The sequence below is a fragment of the Periophthalmus magnuspinnatus genome, chromosome 21, assembly GCF_009829125.3.
Source record: "Periophthalmus magnuspinnatus isolate fPerMag1 chromosome 21, fPerMag1.2.pri, whole genome shotgun sequence".
Taxonomy (NCBI): Eukaryota; Metazoa; Chordata; class Actinopteri; order Gobiiformes; family Gobiidae; genus Periophthalmus; species Periophthalmus magnuspinnatus.
Window position 1 is genome coordinate 12,428,760 of NC_047146.1, and position 21,587 is coordinate 12,450,346.

At 39.5% G+C, this 21,587-nt stretch overlaps 1 protein-coding gene and 1 non-coding gene across 2 annotated transcripts in view; one reads left to right on the forward strand and one right to left on the reverse strand.

Annotated features, from left to right (window-relative positions):
- The window catches only part of myo10l3 (myosin X, like 3), a 65,437-nt gene extending 45,755 nt beyond the window's left edge, over nucleotides 1–19,682 (forward strand). The window contains exons 22-41 of the mRNA XM_033986840.2: nucleotides 3,014–3,120; nucleotides 6,388–6,756; nucleotides 7,279–7,312; nucleotides 7,869–8,669; nucleotides 9,503–9,626; nucleotides 10,795–11,038; nucleotides 11,547–11,642; nucleotides 12,099–12,192; nucleotides 12,739–12,794; nucleotides 12,880–13,022; nucleotides 13,115–13,309; nucleotides 13,387–13,544; nucleotides 13,885–14,008; nucleotides 14,211–14,508; nucleotides 15,385–15,592; nucleotides 15,664–15,800; nucleotides 15,874–15,994; nucleotides 16,700–17,155; nucleotides 17,607–17,798; nucleotides 18,491–19,682. Coding sequence (XP_033842731.1) covers nucleotides 3,014–3,120; nucleotides 6,388–6,756; nucleotides 7,279–7,312; nucleotides 7,869–8,669; nucleotides 9,503–9,626; nucleotides 10,795–11,038; nucleotides 11,547–11,642; nucleotides 12,099–12,192; nucleotides 12,739–12,794; nucleotides 12,880–13,022; nucleotides 13,115–13,309; nucleotides 13,387–13,544; nucleotides 13,885–14,008; nucleotides 14,211–14,508; nucleotides 15,385–15,592; nucleotides 15,664–15,800; nucleotides 15,874–15,994; nucleotides 16,700–17,155; nucleotides 17,607–17,798; nucleotides 18,491–18,595 — 4,062 coding nt within the window. The 3' untranslated portion in view covers nucleotides 18,596–19,682. The remainder of the gene's footprint in view (nucleotides 1–3,013; nucleotides 3,121–6,387; nucleotides 6,757–7,278; nucleotides 7,313–7,868; nucleotides 8,670–9,502; nucleotides 9,627–10,794; nucleotides 11,039–11,546; nucleotides 11,643–12,098; nucleotides 12,193–12,738; nucleotides 12,795–12,879; nucleotides 13,023–13,114; nucleotides 13,310–13,386; nucleotides 13,545–13,884; nucleotides 14,009–14,210; nucleotides 14,509–15,384; nucleotides 15,593–15,663; nucleotides 15,801–15,873; nucleotides 15,995–16,699; nucleotides 17,156–17,606; nucleotides 17,799–18,490) is intronic.
- Nucleotides 19,683–20,980: 1,298 nt separating this feature from the next.
- Nucleotides 20,981–21,143, reverse strand: LOC117389893 (U1 spliceosomal RNA). Its single transcript, XR_004542912.1, has one exon. It is a non-coding gene; the product is annotated as a U1 spliceosomal RNA (small nuclear RNA).
- Nucleotides 21,144–21,587: the final 444 nt, after the last annotated feature.

Below are 21,587 nucleotides of genomic sequence, written 5' to 3' on the forward strand. Positions count from 1 at the left end.
TTCAAAAGACTTGTGTAGTTAATCTCCACTCCTGACCATGACAAAGTTGTAATCTACTGTATAACATTACAACAACTTCAAATTCCATTACTGCTTGTATTATTTCAGTGCCTACAACTATTACACCTACTACTGTTTAAACTTTTCCATTTGTTCAAATTTCACTATTTCACTACTGTATCAAATATAATGTAATGTACAGATTTGAAAAAGCGGATTGTCTTGTTTGTTGAAATGAGCAAAGGACTTATAAAACGGTGCAGTTAGTCTCCACTCCTGACTGTGCTGAGACAGAAAACATGTAAAAACAGCACTTTTACGGGGGTTTCTTTCAATCAGTTAAATCCACATTTGTCCCACCAGCACTTCCTGCTCTCAGCTGCGGTTCCATCATGGCTGTAAAATTGCCGAGACGTCTCAAATTTGTTGGTTCCTGTTGGATTTTTGAACGCTGTAATATCCACACTGGGTCATGCTGACTTGGAGAATATATGAAGAGCTCAAATGTTTGATTTGAAACACACGTTCCTATATGCCCGGCCACTAACCGCTAGCTCACATGCCCAAACACATTCAGTTTCCTAGTCTCCCTCACAGAATCACTGCTGCACAGGAAAATATGGATTCAGCGTCTTTACTCAACAAAAAGTGGTGTTAACTTAAATAGTACTTTTAAACCATTTTTAACATTAGATATTTTGATGCCCAATCCTATTTCTACTGAGACAGCTGGGACTACTACTACAGCTAACTACTTTTATAACTACTACCTCTACTACTCTCAGTACTTCTACCACCACTACTACTACTACTACTACTACTACTACTACTATTACTTCTATTACTATTACAACTACTACTATGACTATTACTGGTATTTGAATTACTACAAGTTCAATTACAACTACTACCACTAATACTACTACTAGTACTCCTACTACTGCTACAGCTAGTATACATCTACTACGATAACTACAATAGCTACATTGACCATTATCTGAACTACAACTTCAACTACGAAGACTACTACTATTACCACTACTACTACTACTACTACCACTATTATTATTACTAACATCACTACTCAAATGAAACTAAAGCCACTATTATTGCCACTACTATATGCTTACGATACTATAACAGAAATCTAAATACACAAAAAAATAAAGCGAAAATACTTATAAATACTTTTCATTATTGTTGTTATAACTTGTAGTAAATTGAAATCCATAAATTTTAAAATGTTCTGACGAGTTAATTCAATTTTTACGGGTTCCTATTGATTCCTTTTGGGTACAGGTCTAAAACCTATTTCAACTTATGGGACGGGGGTCTGATACACACAATTCTCCTATATTACAAATGTAATTGTGTGTGGAGGAAGTGAGTTGCCCGAATTAGGACGTGGTGACGCTGTGCTCCTGATCGCCACCGTTTGAGAGCACTTTGTTTTCTACAGACGGCGGAAGGATACGGACGAGGGGGTGCTTCCTCTTCTCACAGGCTCGTATTCTGCAGCTGCAGGCGCCTTTGATTAGTGCTAACATCTGGGGTGCACATCCAACCCAAGGCCAACCCAACAAAACAGTTGATCCACCAAAGGCCTGAGCATTAGCATTTTTAGCACATAAGCCCGGATTCGCTCACACATGGAGCTCTGCTAACACCTCCCCAAGCTCCGCTAACGACCAAATCTGATTATGTTCCTTAATACACACTCATTAATGCCCGGGTGACATATTTTTATGGCTTAGAGTTGGCAGATGTGTTTGGGAATGTTCATATGTCTGCAATATGTGCGATGATGAATGAATCGCAGTTAACACAGAAATGAGGCAATGAACTCACCACAAGAAAAAGTGTCCAACATGTGATGGTTAAATGAATCTATAGGAGAAAATGACTTGCAAATGTAGAGCAAAACAAATGATTTCATATTGTTTGATTTGAGATCACAAGGTTCGTCAGCACAATGGATAGTGCAGCATTTAGGCTTTAGTGTTTATTTCATTGTAGGTTGTATAAAGTTGTTCCAAAAATAACAAAAAACTAGAAGTGTTTGTTAATGATGAAACATGTGCCCGGTGATTGTCTCTAGTGATGGGAGGAGCAATGCCTGACTATTGACATGTGCTTACTGAAGGAGGTATCAAAAAGTATTGATTAGAATATCAATACTTAGAAGGAAGCAAAGATAATGATAGCCTCTTTATAGTTGAGGAGTTTCAATGTATTTTAACACAAAACTTATTGGTGTCAGCATTGATCGCTCTTGTCATAATATTACATCACAGCAGAAATCACTGCTATTGGTATGGTAGAATATAATTATACTCTGCCTACTTTCATGAGACTCACATTGTAAAAAAAGCTGCATACTTGTCACCTATGAAGTACATTTTCGGAGACTTTCTTAGTTCTTATTTCTTGCATTTCACACATACAGCAAACATTACAACCGTATCATACAGCAAAATGACGCAATATGAACAAAAAGTTACTACTAAACTATGAGCTTTCACTCTTGCTTTATCCACCATGACAATAACTAATATCATAGTATCGACTCATTTTTTTGACATTTGCAAGTGTATTACTAAGTTTCACTACTGCTGTTAATAAGTATTCTTTCATTGTGTAAAATTAGACAACTTTTCAGGAGTCAGGAAAGAGTTAACAAAGTTCTCTCTCCCCTTGTAAGAACACAATGGGTGTGGTCTTGTATCTGGACGCCTGCCACCATCCCTCCCCCTCATCTCTCCATCCCTCCCCTCCCTCCTCTCTCTCCCTCTCCCTCTCTCCTCTCTTCTCTTGCCTTTCTGCCTGTGCACGTCAGTCCTGCTCCCAATGCAGCGGTAGCAGGGAAGCAGCTGCACTGTTAGTGGCAATGATTCTCTGCAGTATTATCACTCCTGCTATCCTTTTAGCATAACCACAAATAGGTGTCAACTTTGAAGACTGGATTTTTTTTAAACATTTTTTGCGAGAAGTTTGACAACATCTTCTTTCGCAGGTTTTTCTGAAAGAGGTCCTGGAGCAGACATTGGAGAAGGAGAGGGAGGAGGTGCGGCGCGGGGCTGGTATGGTGATCCGTGCCCACATCCTCAGCTATGTGGCAAGGTGAGGGGTCCGGACCTGGGCGGGGGGAGGGAAGGGGGAAGAGGAGGGAGGTAGAAAGGGGGTAGGTGGGGGGAGTTGAGAGGCAGTGACAGTTGGCAGTGTTTGTTTTGGATTGGGTTGGTGCACGGTCATGCCTCCTCCGCACACGTGTGTACCTTTGCGGTTGTCAGCACATTTGCGTCGCATGGATTAGTCTGCAGTATGCCCCGGGAATGGATGCAATACTGACTGATTGGACTGCTGAGTCTGCCGCGAGCAGCGTTCAAACTACATGCTGTTAAAGAGGTAGCACTGATACTTGAAACAGGGCTTTTTACATATGTGAGTGGTTATATACTTATAAAATTACTGTTGTATTTCCTACTTTGGGTTTGCATTGTCTTCTATTGTATTTAAATCCTCTATTGGGAAGTACAAGAAAAGATCATATTTCTCTTTTTGCCATAAGTGTTATCTTTGTGTTGTCTGTTATATAAATAATGTAAGTGAATGTCGTCATGGAGAAGTTAAAGCTTTGCTTGGTATGTTTCATGGTATACTATTAAACTTAAATGTCTTAATGGAGACCACATTGTTGGTCAGGTTTGTGGAGATCTCGCAAGAATGCATGGTTTTCAAGGATTTTTCACCTGTAATTGAATAAATGCTCAGACAGATCAGTTTAATGGCCTACTGTGGAACATTCCTGGCAGAGCAATGATGTTTAGAGAGGGGCAGGTAGGATGCCTTATCACAAAAGTTGAGTAGTTAACTACAATGTTTTTGAATGTTAGCCCCGCAAATATATTAAATTACTGTTGTTACTAAAAACTGTGTAAGAATTTTATATCATATTGGGTAAAGGTGTTTTGCACAGATTGTAATCATTAATTGTTTTGTGTACTGAGTTGGCGCTGGTCTTGCTGGTGTGTCAACTGTAAGCTGTATCTCTCCTGGCATAGGTCCAAACTCCACTGATGAAAATAGGTTTTGTGTCTTTTTGGTGCTAAAATGTCTAAAAGTCACACCCCAAAAATGTGTCAGTCTCTCACCCTGGATAACTGTTAGGAAGAATAAAAAACTTACATTATTTTAGCGTTATACAATTATAAGTGACAAAGTTATTTGATATGTATGAGCTGTTTAGTAATGGCAATATTGTTTATGGTATTGTTAATTACTTAGCAAGGTAAACCAGTTGACTAAGACTTGGTTATGGGTTTGATTCCCAAATGAGGAAGTTGAACACCAGAAATGGCAAAGTAGATGGCAGGTGTGAAACCTGTTCCCCCCTTCCTCCTCCTCCTCTCACCTGGCCTTTGTTCAGGCTCACCTGTGCTCCCTGGTCTTTTTCTGTCCAACCAAATCTGGCACACTGTCAGACTGCAGTAACATAGATAGCATCTAATGGTGATATGTGAGAAAAAAAGTGAAAAAACAAATTCAGAGCCACATTTACAATTGTGAGATATAGAAGTCCTGTTTGGACGAAAACACAGCTGCAAAATTAATAAAAACTTGCAGTTTGAATAGTTGCAATTGGCAATTATTTTGGTTTCTGTATATTGTATAAGGGGAAAACACATGTTCCACTCTTAATGTCACCTACTTTGTGGAGAAAGCAGAAAATCAGCTGATATGTTCATCTTTCTTTAATACATGAGCTCTTTGACTGAATGTTACTTTGGGGTTTACTGTGTTGTTTATATCACAAGAGCAACAGATTTGAGCATGAAAGGCTAGACATACTGTTAACTTAATTAATCGCTGTAATATTAGCTAAGTTTAAATGACCCATCTACATGTTTCTTATAATGTGTAAAACCTGTTGACCAAATTGTCGAGGTTCATATTTCAGTTGCCTCTCAAATGTAAAAGGTCCTGGACGCTCCATTCAGATTTTCTTCCCTTCACCCTACAGTCACCCTTCTCACTTGTCGTCTTTCTGATCATGTCTGGCAGTCTGTTGTTGGCCTGTAATGTATCGCCACGCCACCTGTGCACCGCTGCGTTCGAGGTCAAACGGCGTCCTCGTAAAAAGCCCCGTTGGGACCGTACAATGATTCTGATGACAGAGTTCAAGTTGTGGATTCTACGCCTTTTCCGCCTAATCCTAAAACCACACATAAAGGGAAGTCCCCCCCGGACACAGGTCTCATTGTGTTATTACATGTAACACTATCTATGCTGAAAGTGATTACTGCCCGGGCCAGGTGGGGTCGGGGGTCAGGTAGGGTTAAAGGTCGTGAACCTGGTGCATTGTGTGTGGTCTGCTACAGAGTCTCGTGTGTTTATGTGTGTGTGGGTGACAGGGCTTAGTCACAGGGCTAAACACAACCGCCCACATGGACTCAACGCACTGCAGACGATCTATAGGGCACAAGTCTGAAATAATATGAAATGGAGCGTGTCGGGATCTAAGGAGAAGGCGCCTAGAATTTAGGTGAAAACATGGAAAACAATATTAGTCACCAAATGGCTTGACCTGGTTTCTCCCTCTCAGTAAGATTTTACAACATGTGTGTGGTTGAATGGATCATGCTGGTGTTTGGGTGCGTTCAGACTTCTTATTGGACCCTTGTTTGAGACCATTTTAGCTCTGATGGTAGTCCCGGTTTGGTCCCGTTCTAGTCCTGGTTTAGCCCCGATCTAGTCCAGGATTAGTTCCGGGTTTAGTCCCAATTTCTTCATTTTGTTGTGAACATGTGAACTCATACTTTGACTAAAACAGCAGTAATTTGTAATTCATGAGAAAGTTTATATAGTGTCTAAACTTTGGCTTGGTTTTAATTGGTCATACTCTTTTTCATTGATGTTACATTAGAGATAACTCAGTAACAGCGATATGTAAATTGTGTAATCCAAACATGTATCTCACTTTTACAAACACACTTTACAATGTACAATCCTGTAGCACTTTTACTTTACAGCACAGTAATAGCATGGTAGAATGGAAATAGCATTGTAACTAGACATGTAGTTATAGCAATTACCTAAGAATTACCAACTGAAACAGAACACATCTGTTATTCTGCTGTATTTCATGATAATACAATCCTAATCCAATGCAATATGAAGACTAGGAACATGGTCAGGATGTCTAATAATTTGATTTATCCCTGAATCCTCCCTCCTTTAATCCTAATTATTGTGATTCCCATCCTATCCTACAATTACTTTGCTGTAATAACTTCAGACAGTGGTAAAACTGACTCTCAAATGCAACTTATTAACAGTGTATTAACTAATAAGTTTAAATACAACAATATATCTATTTTTTCTTTCCAGGAAACATTATAACAAGGTCCGGTCCAGCGTCGTCACCATCCAGAAGAACTACCGTGCCCACTTTTGGAGACGCCTCTTCCTGCGCATTCGAACTGCCGCCATTATCCTCCAGAAGCACCACAGGGGTCAAAGGGCACGCTCGCTCTACCAACAGCTCAGGGAGGAGAAGAGGAGGAGAGAGGAAGAAGAGCGGAGGAGACGGGAGGAGGAGGAGGAGGAGAGAAGAAGGATGGAGAAGGAGAGGCAGAGGAGAGAAGAGGAGGAGAGGAGGATAAGGGAGGAGGAGGAGAAACAGAGGGAGAAAGAGGAGGAGGAGAAGAGGCAGGAGGAACTAAGACTGATGGAGGAGGAAGAGAAAACAGACGAGAGGTATGTAAATATTGGTTTACAGTGCTATTATGCTGCTGTAATTATAAGGAAGTTTGGACTGGTAAACTATTTTGTCCTAGATTCAAATTGGTTCCTTAAAATTCGATATTGTGCCACATTGACCATGTTAAATGCACCATCTATCCATCCACTTTCTTCCACTTATCTGGGGCCGGGTCATTGGAGCAGCAGTCTAAGCAGAGACTCCCAGCTGCCCCTCACCCTAGACACTTCCTCCAAGGCATTTCCAGGCCACGCTCTCTCTCCATCCTTCCCTCACTTGTGAACAAGACCCTGAGATACTTGTTCCCCCATTAAAAATACAAACCTGGAATTATGTTTGTTTGATGTAAAACAAGAATTTGGGCCATTGGCAATATATCCATCTACATAAACCACTTGGGTCAGAATCTGAGAGGATGAATACAGGAGTCAAATAAAGATAGTATTTCATTAGCATTCCTTTAAGTACTTTTTACTACTTTTTACTACTACTGTTTAATTACTTTTTTCTCATTGTAGGAACTCAGTGATGGTGAACGGTGCCTGCGAAAAGGTATATTCTGACTCTTAGAGATGAGCATGAATACTAAGATACTACAAAAACACATTCACTTTACAAAAATAGTAGTTTTTTTTTAGATATTTGGACTGTTTTTAATTGATCATTCTTAAAGGTGCACTATGTAACATTTCTGGTAAAGGGACTGTCACCTGCTCGTCTCTATGTAAGTGTTATTCCTTTTGCCTTGAATGTTCCAGAGTACAACATTAAACTTACACAACTCCATGGAGACAAGCAGGTGGCACCACCAGGCCAAGTTACAGGTCAGATCTGTGGAAAGGATAGCCTACTCGCTGAACCAATACATTTTTCACTGTACTTTGGGCAATAAAGACTTCTATAATTGAATAATGGATCTCATACTTCCATACGCATGTGGCAGACCCCCCACCAAGAAGGTTACACAGTGAATCTTTAAGTGTACAATACAATACAATCATAAATTTTGAAAATGAATGCTGTTAAGTCACTGTTTTAAAAAATTCTTACTAACACATTTCAACAGAAAGGAAAATGACTAATGCTATTGTCACTGTTTTTACCTCAGAAGGGGCTGTCCCAGACCCTGTCCCACTGCGACACCACAGAAGAGGAGAGCAGACAGATGGAAGAGATCCTACGACTGGAACGCGAGATCGAACGTCTCCAGAAACAACAAGAAGACGGCGTGTCCCTGGTTGGTGACATGTCCCACGAGGAACTCCGGCAAATCAGGGACGCAGAGATCTACCGCCTGGAGAAAGAAGCATCACGAGTGGCCACAGAATTCCTGGACTTGTTAGACTTTGGAGGTTTGGAGCCCTCTTTGTCCAGCGAAGAAAACCTTCACGACCCGACGGAATCCACCGCTCCTCTGGCCGAAGAAGAGGTGGATGAGGGGTTCCACGCTGAAGATGAGTGCGTAGCGTTGCCAGATTTTCCTTCACCAGTGTCAGTTCCTCTGGACAAGGAAGTGTTCCAGAGTATCCCGCCTCCTCCTCCAGATTTTGCAGAAGGACCGCTAGCTACTCCCTCCTCCGCACAGGACAAGCCAGTCACTTCTAACGGTCTTAGTCACGTTCCTAAACTTTCCACTACCCACGCTCCAGCTCCTCTTCCTGCGCTGACTAACGGACATAGGGAAGAGAGGGACAGCCGGGGGTCAAAGCTGAATGAGCCGGTGAATGGTCAAGTTTCCCAGAGCACCCTTCCTGACCCGGAGTCGGACTACGATCAGGAAGAGTTTGAAGAGGCTCATGGGAGTTCTGGAGCGAGCATTAATGATGGACATATCACAGACGAGGAGGTGCTGAGGAAGTCCTCCGGGACCCAAAACAGTCTGGACTCGTTCAGGGGCAGCTCTGACTCGGTGAGAATATTTTTTAAATCATGGAATTCATACAGTTTTCTTATAGCAGCAGGGAATCTCATGTTAGGCATTACTTAAAAGAGGTATTTGGGTTTGCCTTAATGAAATGAATAGCCTCAAAGTCCTACATAGCTTCAAAGTTATGCTATTATGTTGTTTTTTAAGATAGTACTGTCCTCCTGTATTTTCCATATTCAAAAAAATGTATTCTGGTATTTTTTTCAGATGATACTTTGTCAATCAAACTAAAAAAATATTACTTAAAACCCTTATTTGGAGGTTTACAAAATCATCAAATCATCATGAAATCACCTTATTTTCCACTCTTTTTTCAAATAAAAAATATACACTTGATATTCAAATTTTGCAGATCTCCAACAACTTTCATGATATAATTGAAATTTTGATATAATTCGAAACTAACACATTTCACTTTTCAAAAAAACACATTACAGAAAGATCCTTAGTCCTTGTCTATATCTGAAATTTCTGTAAAATTGACAGTGATGTAGATTTACAAATACTTAGAGCGGTGCATATATGGCCCACATGCTGGGTGAGCCTGTGGATTCAGTGCCCAGTGATTAATCAATCGTATCTTTTGTAATTTGTTTTTTTTTTTACACATTCCAATGATTGAGTGGTTTTGGCTTTGATGACTTCACAGAAACTGCCAGTGTCAACAAAAGCAACAAGCTCAAAGAATCTGTGTGTGTTAAGTGCAGAGCTTCAGGCAATAAACTCAGAGACAAGACAAACATGGTCACACTGCTATTAAGAGGCGTCATTCTTTGGCCAATTTACTCAGATCTTTTTTGTATGCTTTTTTGCAGTTCATCGACAGTGATGATGAGAATGATGCCTATGTGGACACAGATGAAGAGGTTTCCAATGGCAGAGTCAACCTCCTGAACGGATCTGGGCCTCCGTACTTCCACGGCTACCTCTACATGAAGAGTGAGTAGCTTTGTCAAATTGAAAGACTGATATTTTAATTCCTATATCCTTTTCTGGTGGACAGTCCCCCACCTGCTTGTCTCCATGGAGATGTTATTGTTTCGCTATAGCATTACACTTATCTATCTCCATGCAGACAAGCAGGTGGTGCACCAGGCCGAGTTACAGGTAAGATCTGTAGAGAGGCAACCCCACTCACAGTAAGTTTTTGTGTTCTTTGAGATATTTTTAACAACACCTGTAGCTGAATAAATGCAAGACAGATCATTCTAAAGCCATATTATCAACAATACAGACAAAGCAACAACACCACCATGGCGATAAAAATGGAGATAAACCGGAAAGTTACGCAGTGAATAGAAAGTTACCGGTAAGTTGATTTTATGATAAGGAAGAACGTGTATTTGCTTGTTTAGGCACCTCTTGATACATAATTAATACATCAGAATTTCACTACATAGTTGTAAGCGCATTACAAGTGTAAGCTATTATTATTATTAAGTTATATAAAGGTTACATAAAATAAATATAAGCTCTTTACAGTCATATTATTCAAACTTAATTTTGATTCTAAGGAATAGACTTGATCATTAATGTTATTTTCAACATTAATTCATAGCACTTTATCTACTGTGGTGTTATATCTGTGTAATCCCTCAGTCTTCCAGGTAGGTTCCACGGTGGTCCATGGGTGTGTACTAGTCTGTGTGTCTTATACTTGTTAGATACAGCTCAAGATCAATCTAAAACTATTCAGGAAAGGATCATTTCTGTCCTGTGAATGTTTTAGTATCGATACCTGCTCAAATGTGTATCTAGTTTTGATACTAGGTTTACTATTGATTGGTATCCGATTTTCGACAATTTTGACAACCCTATAAAATATAAATTGTCCAATTGCAAAAAAAAACTGCAGATACACACAAAGTCTAAAAATATGGATGGTAATTTAACCCTTTACTTGAGCAGCCATTCAGGCACCACTTTGATCACAGTGAAATCCTCGGTGCATGTACTAGTTTAAACTGCTTGTCTTCACTTCCAAACTGTAATGGTTATCTTTGACATACTGCATATTTAGCGACATAATATTTACTCACACTCAGTATTTTGACTAGCACTTACCCTCCCTCTCAACCGCATGTCCCCACTGCTTTTGTTCTCCCAGGCGGTCTGATGATTCCCTGGCGTCGCCGCTGGTGCGTGCTAAAAGACGACACCTTCATGTGGTTCCGGGCCAAACAGGACTCTCTCAAATCGGGATGGCTCTACAAGAAGGGAGGGGGCATGTCCACCCTGTCCCGACGAAACTGGAAAATGCGCTGGTTCGTCCTCCGCGAGAACAAGCTCATGTACTTCGAGAATGACAGCGAGGAGAAGCAGAAAGGGACCATCGACATCCGAGCCGCCAAGTATGGAAGATGTTTGTTTTATGAATGTGCAAATGACTGGTCAGACTAACTATTTCACTAAAACATAGTTAACATCACTATATTTAGTTTACTATAGATTTTGGCCATTTTTTTTCAAGTTTTTTACATTTTTGTTAAGTGTATAAACTTACTTCCTGGTTGGAAATGGGCAGAAGATAAGACATATAGAGATAATTCCATAATTTTTACTTAGCAACCAAACTGTAAACAAGGACCAAAACTTTCCTAGATTACACGATTATTATGATTAGACTAAACACCGAAACACGCCTTTTTTTTGTGAAAGTTTTGTGCTTTTCTTTTCAAACTTTTTTCCCCAACAACTGCCACTTAACTCATGTAAAACTATGATAAATATTTACCACAGTTCCTCTCCCACCAAACCAACTAAGAATTAGAAAAACATGAAAACCTGTTATATGCACTTTAAATACAGTTTTTGAATGGAGAATATGTATTTATAAAGTGTCAATTTTCATGTGTTTAGGGAAATTGTGGACAATCACGAGAAGGAAAATGCACTGAATATTGTGACAGAGGAGAGGACGTACCACATCTATGCAGAGTCTCCAGAAGATGCAAGGTACTTTATAAAGAATCGACTCCCTGACCTTCACAAACACGCTTGGTTATGTCCATTTCTTAGATACATAATTATTGTAATACACTTAAATAGAATTAGAAAGATTTTGTGGTTGTTTCTCTATAAGCAGTTTTAACAGACAAGTTTAGTCACTGTTGAGTCATTATCTTTACTTTTCTTATCTTTACTATAGTTTATTATTATTATTATTATTATTATTATTATTATTATTATTATATTTTTTTACAGTTTTACAATATTTTCTTACATAATTTTAGAAATATAAAACTGTCTTACAGAATTATTTTACTTTTATCATGTGCAGTCCGCTGACCTTTAACAGTGATACGTAGACTCATTGTTCCCTCTTGTGGTTATCCATGGAAACAGTCTTTAACGCTGACTCGCTCTCTCACTCCATACCTCCCCCTCCCTCCCGTCGCTTTGACCCTGCAGCGGTTGGTTCAATGTGCTGAGTCGTGTGCACAGCGCCAGCCCAGACCAGCTCCTAGAGATGCATCACGAACAAGCCAATCCAAAGAACGCAGTGGTGAGTTCCTCTTTCGTCTGACTGCAACAAAAAAAGACCCAAGTCTACTTTACACTCACACGTACAATGCTAAGTCTGGTTGGTACAGTAGGGAAAATGGTCTATGGATACTCAAGTCTAAATTGTGAAGTAAGATTTTTATGTTAAACGTTTTAATACTGATATTTGATTTTGTTACTAAAATAGACCTATAATAATTAAAATATCTTGAATTAAAATAGCACTTCAAGAAACTCTGGTGTTTTACATTAGATTATTCATTAATTAATTATCCACATTTAGTGCTTATTCTGTAGCCACAACTGCCCTGGGACTGGGAAAATGGCTGTCAATCAGCGGCAGTGGCCTCCCCAATCACCACCAATCTCTCACTGACACACACTCAGTCATATTTAGGTAAGGTGCGGTGAAGTGCTGTGCTTAAAGACACAACAACATTATGTTTTGGTCTGGTTGGGGCAGAAACACAACCGTGTACATTGCTTAAAGTTGTATTTATAGTAATTTGATTTATTAAAATATATGCTATATTTTCACACTCTACAGGGCACCTTAGACGTGGGCTTGATTGACTCGGTCTGTGCGTCTGACAACCCTGACAGGTAAGAAATACCCAATGGTCTTTAATTGTAATTGTCTGATTTGATTACTTTGCAACAGTGTAATCGATACAATGGTTTGTTTTAGACCCAATTCCTTCGTGATCATCACTGCAAACCGTGTCATCCACTGCAACACGGACACGCCAGAGGAGATGCACCACTGGATCGGCCTGCTGCAGAAGTCCAAGGGAGATGCCAAGAGCGATGGCCAGGAGTTTCTGGTCAGAGGTCAGTTTGAACTTTAAATCAACTAAAATCTATGCGTTTAATCCACATTTTTACTTGACTGACCTGTCTCCTCTCCTGATGTGTGGCACCAGGCTGGCTTCACAAAGAGATGAAGTCCGGAGCCAAAAGCACCTCCCTGAAGTTGAAGAAGCGCTGGTTCGTCCTCACCACAAACTCATTGGATTATTACAAGTCCTCAGAGCGTAATGCCACCAAACTGGGCACTCTGGTCCTCAACAGCCTCTGCTCTGTGGTGCAGCCAGACGAGAAGGTCTTCAAAGACACAGGTATGGAGCTGAGTAACCTTTTATAATGAAGTTTATCCATAACTCAGTGACATGATGTCTTTATACTGTTCCCTCAGGTTACTGGAATATCATTGTCCATGGACGAAAGCACTCTTATCGCCTTTACACCAAAATGCTAAATGAAGCCATGCGATGGGCTAATGCCATCCAGGGAGCCATAGACAGCAAGGTTCCCATAGAAACGCCAACCCAACAACTCATCAGGGATATCAAGGTAATGAAACCACATGTATCCAAACCAGTTTAAGTGCTCTGAAAGTGCTGGAATGTAATAAGTGAGTGAGTAATGAGTTCATTTTCACACAAATAACGTTTGACATGACGTTTTTGGGTTTTCAGTTTTCCAAACCAAGGACACAGTCTGTAGTGAAGTGAGGTACTCACATCTGTGTGCAGTGCTGACTTCTTTCTTTCAGTTCTCCTGTCATATTTTTATATGTTTAATTTTTCACTTTTAATATTGTTATAGGTAGTATAGTTAGTGTTGCATAGTCTTATTTAACAGCTGTTCATTGAGTAGTTTCTTATACTGACCTCTTGCTGTGTGTCCACAGGAGAGTAGCTTGAATGTAGAGGCTGTGGAGCAGACCTACTGGAGGAATCCCATCCTCAGATATACCCAGCATCCTTTGCACTCACCTCTTCTACCTCTGCCATACGGAGATGTCAGCGTCCACTGTGAGTTTGGTCTTTATCTTTGTGTGTTTATCATATTTAAACACTATTATACCTTCTTTATTAGCTTTTATTTAAACCAAACATTATATTGTACATGCTTATCTGCTCTTGAATGTATTATTGTCATTTCTGTTTTTTCTATTTTTTGTTTTAGTTGTTTTACATGTTTTTTGAGATTGTACTTGCACCTTCTCCCTTCCAGTGCAAAAGGAAAAGGGCTACACCAGCCTGCAAGACGAAGCTGTCAAGATCTTCAACTCTCTTCAGGAGATGGAGGCGGTGTCCGACCCGGTGCCCATCATCCAGGGCATCCTGCAGACCTGCCAGGACCTGCGAGCGCTACGGGACGAGGTCTACTGTCAGCTGATCAAACAGACCAATCACGTGCCTCATCCCAACAGCCCGGCCAATCGCGCGCACTGGCACCTCCTCACCTGCATGAGCTGCACCTTCCTGCCCAGCCGTGGCATCCTGCGCTACCTCAGGTTCCACCTCAAAAGGTACTGATTTTATATAGCTCTTTTGATTACGTTTATTTTTCATTCAGCCATGCAATTACAGTTATGTAGTTTAACTAAAATACAGTTAAGTCAACACGTAGGTGAATAGGAGCATGAAGAAAACCATGTCTTATTATTACATGCCCTTTTTAACAAACAGAAAAATAACCAATCATTGAGATGGTCAGCTGTCACTTATAACCTAAGATCACTATTCAGTCAAAAATAGTTACCCTTAATACATATCCTTCTATACAACACATAATATTTTCATTAATTTTCCTCTATATCTCTCAAATACGTTGTTTCAAAACGTTAAAATAGAACAGACAGGACTGAATTCTTTGGGAGAATTTGCTGTTAAAGAATTAAACTCATATAAATCCCAGATAAAACCCTGGCAACATTTTTAACCGTTAACAGAACACATTACCTAAGTTGTTTTTTCACTCATGGTGGCAAAATATGTGGTATTATTTGTGTTTACTGCATACTTCATGTACTAAAATTGATGGTGGCATCACATATGAGGTATACAGTACAAGGTCAACTCAAGTATAGCTTTTACAGATGAAAGTTGTAGTGTTTTATGCTGATTTATTCTTAATTACAAAAACGTTGCAGAAGATGGCAAAGTTGATGTTGTCATTTGCTGTTTTGGTTCTCAAGATGGTCATCCATTAAAAAGAATGAGATATTTGTCCTCAATTTGCTGTTTCAGGCACTAGTAACCAAGATTCAGTTGTAATTGCAATACAGTAATAGCACAAGTTAAATGCCCTACTTTTAATTGTAGTAACTATAAAAGTAAACCAAAATATTACTGTAGTGAGACTGTGGACTCCAATCTGACAATACTTAATACATATTTTTCAGGATTAAGGAGCTCTTCCCTGGTACAGAGATCGAACAGTATGCCCACTTCATCAGCGAATCCCTGAAGAGGACCAAATCTCGAGAGTTTGTGCCCTCCCAAGAAGAAATCATCGCCCTGCTGACCAGACAGGAAATGACCACTACGGTTTACTGTCACGGGGGAGGCTCCTGCAAGATCTCCATCAACTCCCACACCACCGCTGGAGAGGTAAAGCGCCAACAATACACGCTGTTATTTATAAAACGTATCGGTGCTAAAATGCTACTTTGATTTCCTAGGTGGTGGAAAAGCTAATTCGTGGGTTAGCTATGGAAGACAGCCGGAACATGTTTGCGTTATTTGAACACAACAACTCCATTGACAAAGCGGTGGAGAGCAGAGTACTTGTAGCAGATGTTTTGGCAAAATTTGAGAGGTACGTTCATTCATAAACGTTGAATTTGTAGTCCTAACGTGGCGCATGTGCTAATTTCGTGAGGTATGTTTAGACTGGCGGTCAGTGAGGAAGAGAATGACGGCCAATGGAAACTGTACTTTAAGCTCTACTGCTTCCTGGATGTGGAGAGTATGCCCAAAGAAGGAGTGGAGTTTGCGTTCATGTTTGAGCAGGTGAGAATTAAGATATAAACAATTAATATATATTACGCTGCATAACTACTATTTGCTAAAACATCCTGGTGTTCCTGTAGTTTTGGTTGGTTCGGTCGGGGGAGGTTTAGGATGATGAACTTTTTCAATACCATGAGATCATTTTTATTAGTATCTCTGGTTATAAATGATGTATTTGCTTCATTGACTTTACCGGATCATTCTTAAAAAGTAGTTTTATATGTGAAATCTGTAGTTTTAGTAGTTAGTTAGTGTTAGTACTATCTGCAATAAAATAAAATTGGCAAAAAGATCAGAAAATGAAATGATAATAAACTTCATTTTACAATCTATTCACATTTGACCTACCCGTTAAAGGTGCATTATGTAACTTTCAAGGTGGAAGTTGTGTGAGTTGTGCTTGTTTCCATGGAGATGTTTTTGCTTTGCCTGGAATGTTTCAGTTTGTTATTAAAATTATCTACATGTGACGTTACAAATGTAGGTTTTTCAAGGTATTTTTGAGCATTTGAACATTATGTAATTGGATAAATGCAAGACAGATTTTAATGCCTTACTGTGGAATATTCCAGGGAAAGCAAAAAACATCTTTATAGAGACAAGGAAGTCGCACATTCTCCACCTTAAAAGTTATGCTCTTTTAATAAATAAAGGAATAAACCAGACTGTGCTGTGCCTTAACCAAAGTTCTGTCCCGTGTCCCAGGCTCACGAGAGTCTAACCCGCGGTCACTTCCCTGCCCGTGAGGAGACCCTGCACCACCTGGCCGCCCTACGTCTGCAGTTCCTTTACGGAGACAAGGGCAAAGCCTCCTGGAGCCTGGACAGCGTGTACCCCGTGGGCCGCCTCCGGAACCGCATCGTACAGTTCACCAAAGGCGGAGGGAGCTCAGGCACGGGACAGACCCTGGAGAGGAGGAGGACCAGCTTCTTGGACGGGACGCTGCGGAGGGGGCTGAAGACGGGCTCCATGAAGAAGCAGAAGCTGGAGGAGGAGCAGATGTTGGAGATGTGGATCAAAGAGGAGATGTCATCCACGCGGGCCAGTATCACAGACAAGTGGGCCAGGCTGAGCGGGCTGGACCAGCACCAGGCCATGCTCAAATACATGACTGTGATCAAGGAGTGGACCGGGTACGGGTCCACGCTGTTCGATGTGGAGGTATGGACTGTTTTTATTTGGATATCTAGATTTACTTAGCTCATGTGAGAGTGCACTGTGTAACTTTTCCGGTGGTTCATCACGCGCAAACCTGCTCACAGTAATAATCCCTGTTTTTCAAGGTATTTGTTTAGCTAAAAAAACATATTTAATTGAACAAATAAAAGATAGATGAGTTAATACAACACTGGAAAACATTTCAATCAAAGCAATAACATCTCCATGGAGACGAGCAGACAGCAGGCTCTCCACAAGAAACGTTACATAGTACATTTTTTTTATATTTTAGAGGTTCAAAATGCAAAAACTACACAGTATATCCAACAATCCTTTTCCATTCTATCTGAGCAAGCACTTCCAAACGCATTATCACTATTAAGATGTTAGTACAAGTATTCTTTAGTAACATATTGAAAGTACTTTTGTCTCATCCTTGTATCCTCCGTTGCAGTGTAAAGAGGGGGGCTTCCCACACGATCTGTGGCTGAGTGTGAGCGCAGAGAACGTGTCCGTGTACAAAAGAGGAGAGCCCAAACCTCTGGAGACGTTTCCTTACGAACACATCATCTTCTTTGGAGCGCCACAGCCCTGCACCTACAAGATCACTGTGGACGAAAGGGAGATGTACTTCGAAACTCCTCAGGTACTTCGTTTAGCCTTTGCTTTTTATAGACTGGATTCATTCATTATTAATAAGGCATTAATAAAATAAAATCCAAAGTATATGTGTGATCTCTAACAGGGTTTTAATGCAACAAGGGAGCAAGTACTGATAACTTTTACAGAATCTTTTCATAAATGGGATGAAAAGTTGATTAATTTATATATTTGTAAAAAAGTGTTTTGGTAAAATAAAGGGCTGTGCTATTCATCAAATTTTAATTAAGAGATTCAGTCATTTTTAATCAACAGTGATCAGCTTGAAACTTTTTAACAAGAGGTCAGTAAAAGCACGTGGTTCAAAGCAGATTTCAGATTTTTTTTTTTTTTTAAAGAAATTGGACTATTTTTTGTTAAAAGGCAATAATTAAAAGTGCTTTTTATGTTCAGGAAATTAATAATGAAAACTATTTGATTTAGTTTTACGGTAATTAGAAACAGAAATCGACCAATATGAGAAAAAAAGTTATTCATTTTTTAATGGCCCAGCCCTTTTATCTACCTCTCTTGTAAAGTTCAGTTCAATTCAATTTTATTTATATAACACATTTAAAATGCAACTTAAGCTGCCCACAGTGCTTCACACACAAGTCAACAAAAAACATTTATTCAGAAAAAAAAAGAAAAAAAAAAAAGCTCACATATTTACCGACTGTGTTATGTTTTTTTTTCCAGGTCGGGGAGATCACAAAGATCATGAAAGCTTACATAAACATGATTGTGAAAAAGCGCTGCAGCGTCAAATCCGTCTCCAGTTACGGCACCAACTGGATCAGGTGATGGACAGGTTGTCAAGGCTCGACGTAGCATCAGTATCAGACGACTGCCCTCTAGAGACGAGCGGGCAGAAGACACAGAGAAACAACACGATAATACATACCTTTGGACAAGAGCTTAGACTAAATTATAACACGGAATATTCTATACTGCTAATGTGAAAGCAAGAATGTCCTATCTGAATTATTGTATGTTTTTTCTGTGTTCATACCTTGTACTGGTTACACTGGCTCTCAACAAGATATTACTCCTTTAGATACATTGACAATAGAAACTCAAGTCATATATGAAGCAAAAAACACCTCTTAACGTCTTCCTGGAAATACTATAATTTGTGTATAGTGTTTTTGAGCCCACAAATCAAAATTCACAACTCTTTGATATAATTCCTCACTCAGGTAATATAATGTATGCGATGAAAACAAGTTTGCCTTAGTGTTTTTGGGAGTTTCGGGGCTGATGTTGCCTTTATAGACTGTTGCCTTTTGGAACAGTATGAACAAATGTGTCATGAAAGTGTCCAACATGAAACTGGAACAACTGCGGAAATGTCCTTTTATTTCAGAACGTTTTTGTAAAGGCGTGTCGCTTGAACGGGATTTAAAACGGGCGGTTTCTTGCTGTTTTGGGCCATAGAGGGTGGGGTATTTATTAGTGTGCTAAAATGTAAAATTTAACTTTGCTAGTCTGTTATTCTATGATTTTATATTTCAGGGTTACAATAATTTGACATTTGGAGCTAGTGGTTCATGATATATGCTTCCGTACTAAAGGATTGGCAGTTGTTGTCTGTTAACGTCAACGATTCTCCTTATGACTGATTTCTGTAGTTACTGTGTCCAGTGTTTTGCTAATCACATAAATACAATGGTCCGTGATGACAACTGACCCACAAACATTTGAACCCCGGGATTCACCTGGCTCATCTCCGCTCTGAGGCATTCTGGTCAGCTGCCGGCGGCCACACCAGAGACTGATCATGCCCACACAGAAAAGACTGTTTACGACTGTTTTGAAGGAAGGAAACATGGAACATAGAACATGTTTTATATCAGAATTTAAAGATGCTTTAATAAATTATTGTATTTAATTGCTCCTGTTGTCGTTCCTCTTATTAAAAAATACAAGTGTGCTCTGCTACAGTAAACACTTTACATTAGCAGCATTAGCACAGTTGAAAAAAAATCATAACTCTTTTGTTTCTCTATATTTTTTCAGAGCATTTAGAACGACCCTTCCGACATTAATATGAGCAAATACAGCACCGAGGAATGAACCCTCATTGTACAGTGGTACTTTGAGTCACATGGGTCAAATACTGGGTTTAATACCAGAGATGCCCCAAGTGTAAATTCCATTAAAGGAATAATAAGTCGTTTTCAAAGACAGGGGGCAGTAAGTGATCTCCACAGACCTGACTAGTCCCGATTTCTTCCTGTGGGACTATCTTCAAGAAAAGGTGTTTGTGAATAAACTTCAGACAATAAACAACTTAAAACTTAATATCGAGGATCAAATAAGCCCCAAAATGCTTTCAAATGTTTTGCATCGGGCTATTCAGGGCGAAACTGGTCATTTAAAAAACTTTATTTTTAAAAAGTTGGTCATTTTTACTTCCCCTAGTTTAAGTAGTGATAAGTTCAAGTGTAAGTGAACAATTATAACTGTATATATTGCCAAAAATCTCAGAAGGTTCAGTTTACCTACTGCTAAAATTTGGTGAGTATAACTTAAGAATTATAGGAGCTACTGAAGATTTAAAAGTATCAGTGACTTTATTTATTTAATCCAAACTATTATGAAACTGCAGTGTACTCTAAATTAGGACTTTTATGTGTGTATTTAGATTGATGATGAAGAGCTAGTTTCCCGCATTAATGACATTATAAGACCTCATCCAAAAGCAAAACTGGCAAACATCAAACCTGATCATCTCTATTAGAGTCTAGACCCCAGAACTCATTATATTTCAACAAAAATAAGCATCACCTCATCCGCCTCCCGTCTGTATTAAATGTTACTGGCCTACAGAATGTTGTGGTCATCTGAAACCCAGCAATTTCAGGACAGGAATAACAAATGCATTATTTACGAGTGAGTAGAAGGGTCACATTAAAAAATACTATAAGTACTGGAAGAATAAAGCAGTATATTGAGATTAAAGTCGGAGATTTAACGGGAATGGTTGGAATTAAGTCTTTTTTTTTTTTGGATAATTTTTATATATTTTCAGATTGAGTAACGCTAAACAACAAAAATCTAGTACTTGCTGCTAACACCATATAACTCGATCCAATGAAAATAAATATGTGATGTTCTTATACGGACCACTTTGCTGCTGTGTCTCACTACTACTACTTCAGTATTATTTTCCCTCTAACCTCATGCAGGGGGAGAGCGCGTACGCAGTCCCCCACTACCATAAATTGTGCAGTCGAGATTCCCACATGTGGGGAATTCGTTCGGGTCAGAATGCCGGAGTGCAATGGCAAAGCCTCGCCGAAGACAAACCACCTTCATGATCATGGTGTCATCCCTGCCAGGTAAGTATGCTCAATTACGTAAGTAGCAGCGACCCCATTCTTCGACATAGAGTTTTGAATTATGGTGTTAAGTCAAACCCGCACAAATTAAAATAAACATGACAATAAAATAAAGATAATTTGCCAATAAACAACACGCAAATGTTACAAAATTGAATATACAGGGAAACAAATTAAAAAAAAACCCACAAAATACGGAATCGAGGCACAAATGCATTGCGACCTGACGGACCTGTCTTTGTCGCTCCGTAGAGAAACACGGCCGTGTTCATTAGTTCCGCTGAGGGGAAGTTTTTACTTAGTTTACCCAACATTAAAAAAAATAAATAGTATTTCATTTTCATAAATTAGTCTGTGTTTAATCCGATTTCTAAACGTAATGTTTACTAAAATGATTACGTAGCTTCTTGTCTTTAAATTAATACTTTTCACTACATACTCTTTTGCCTGTG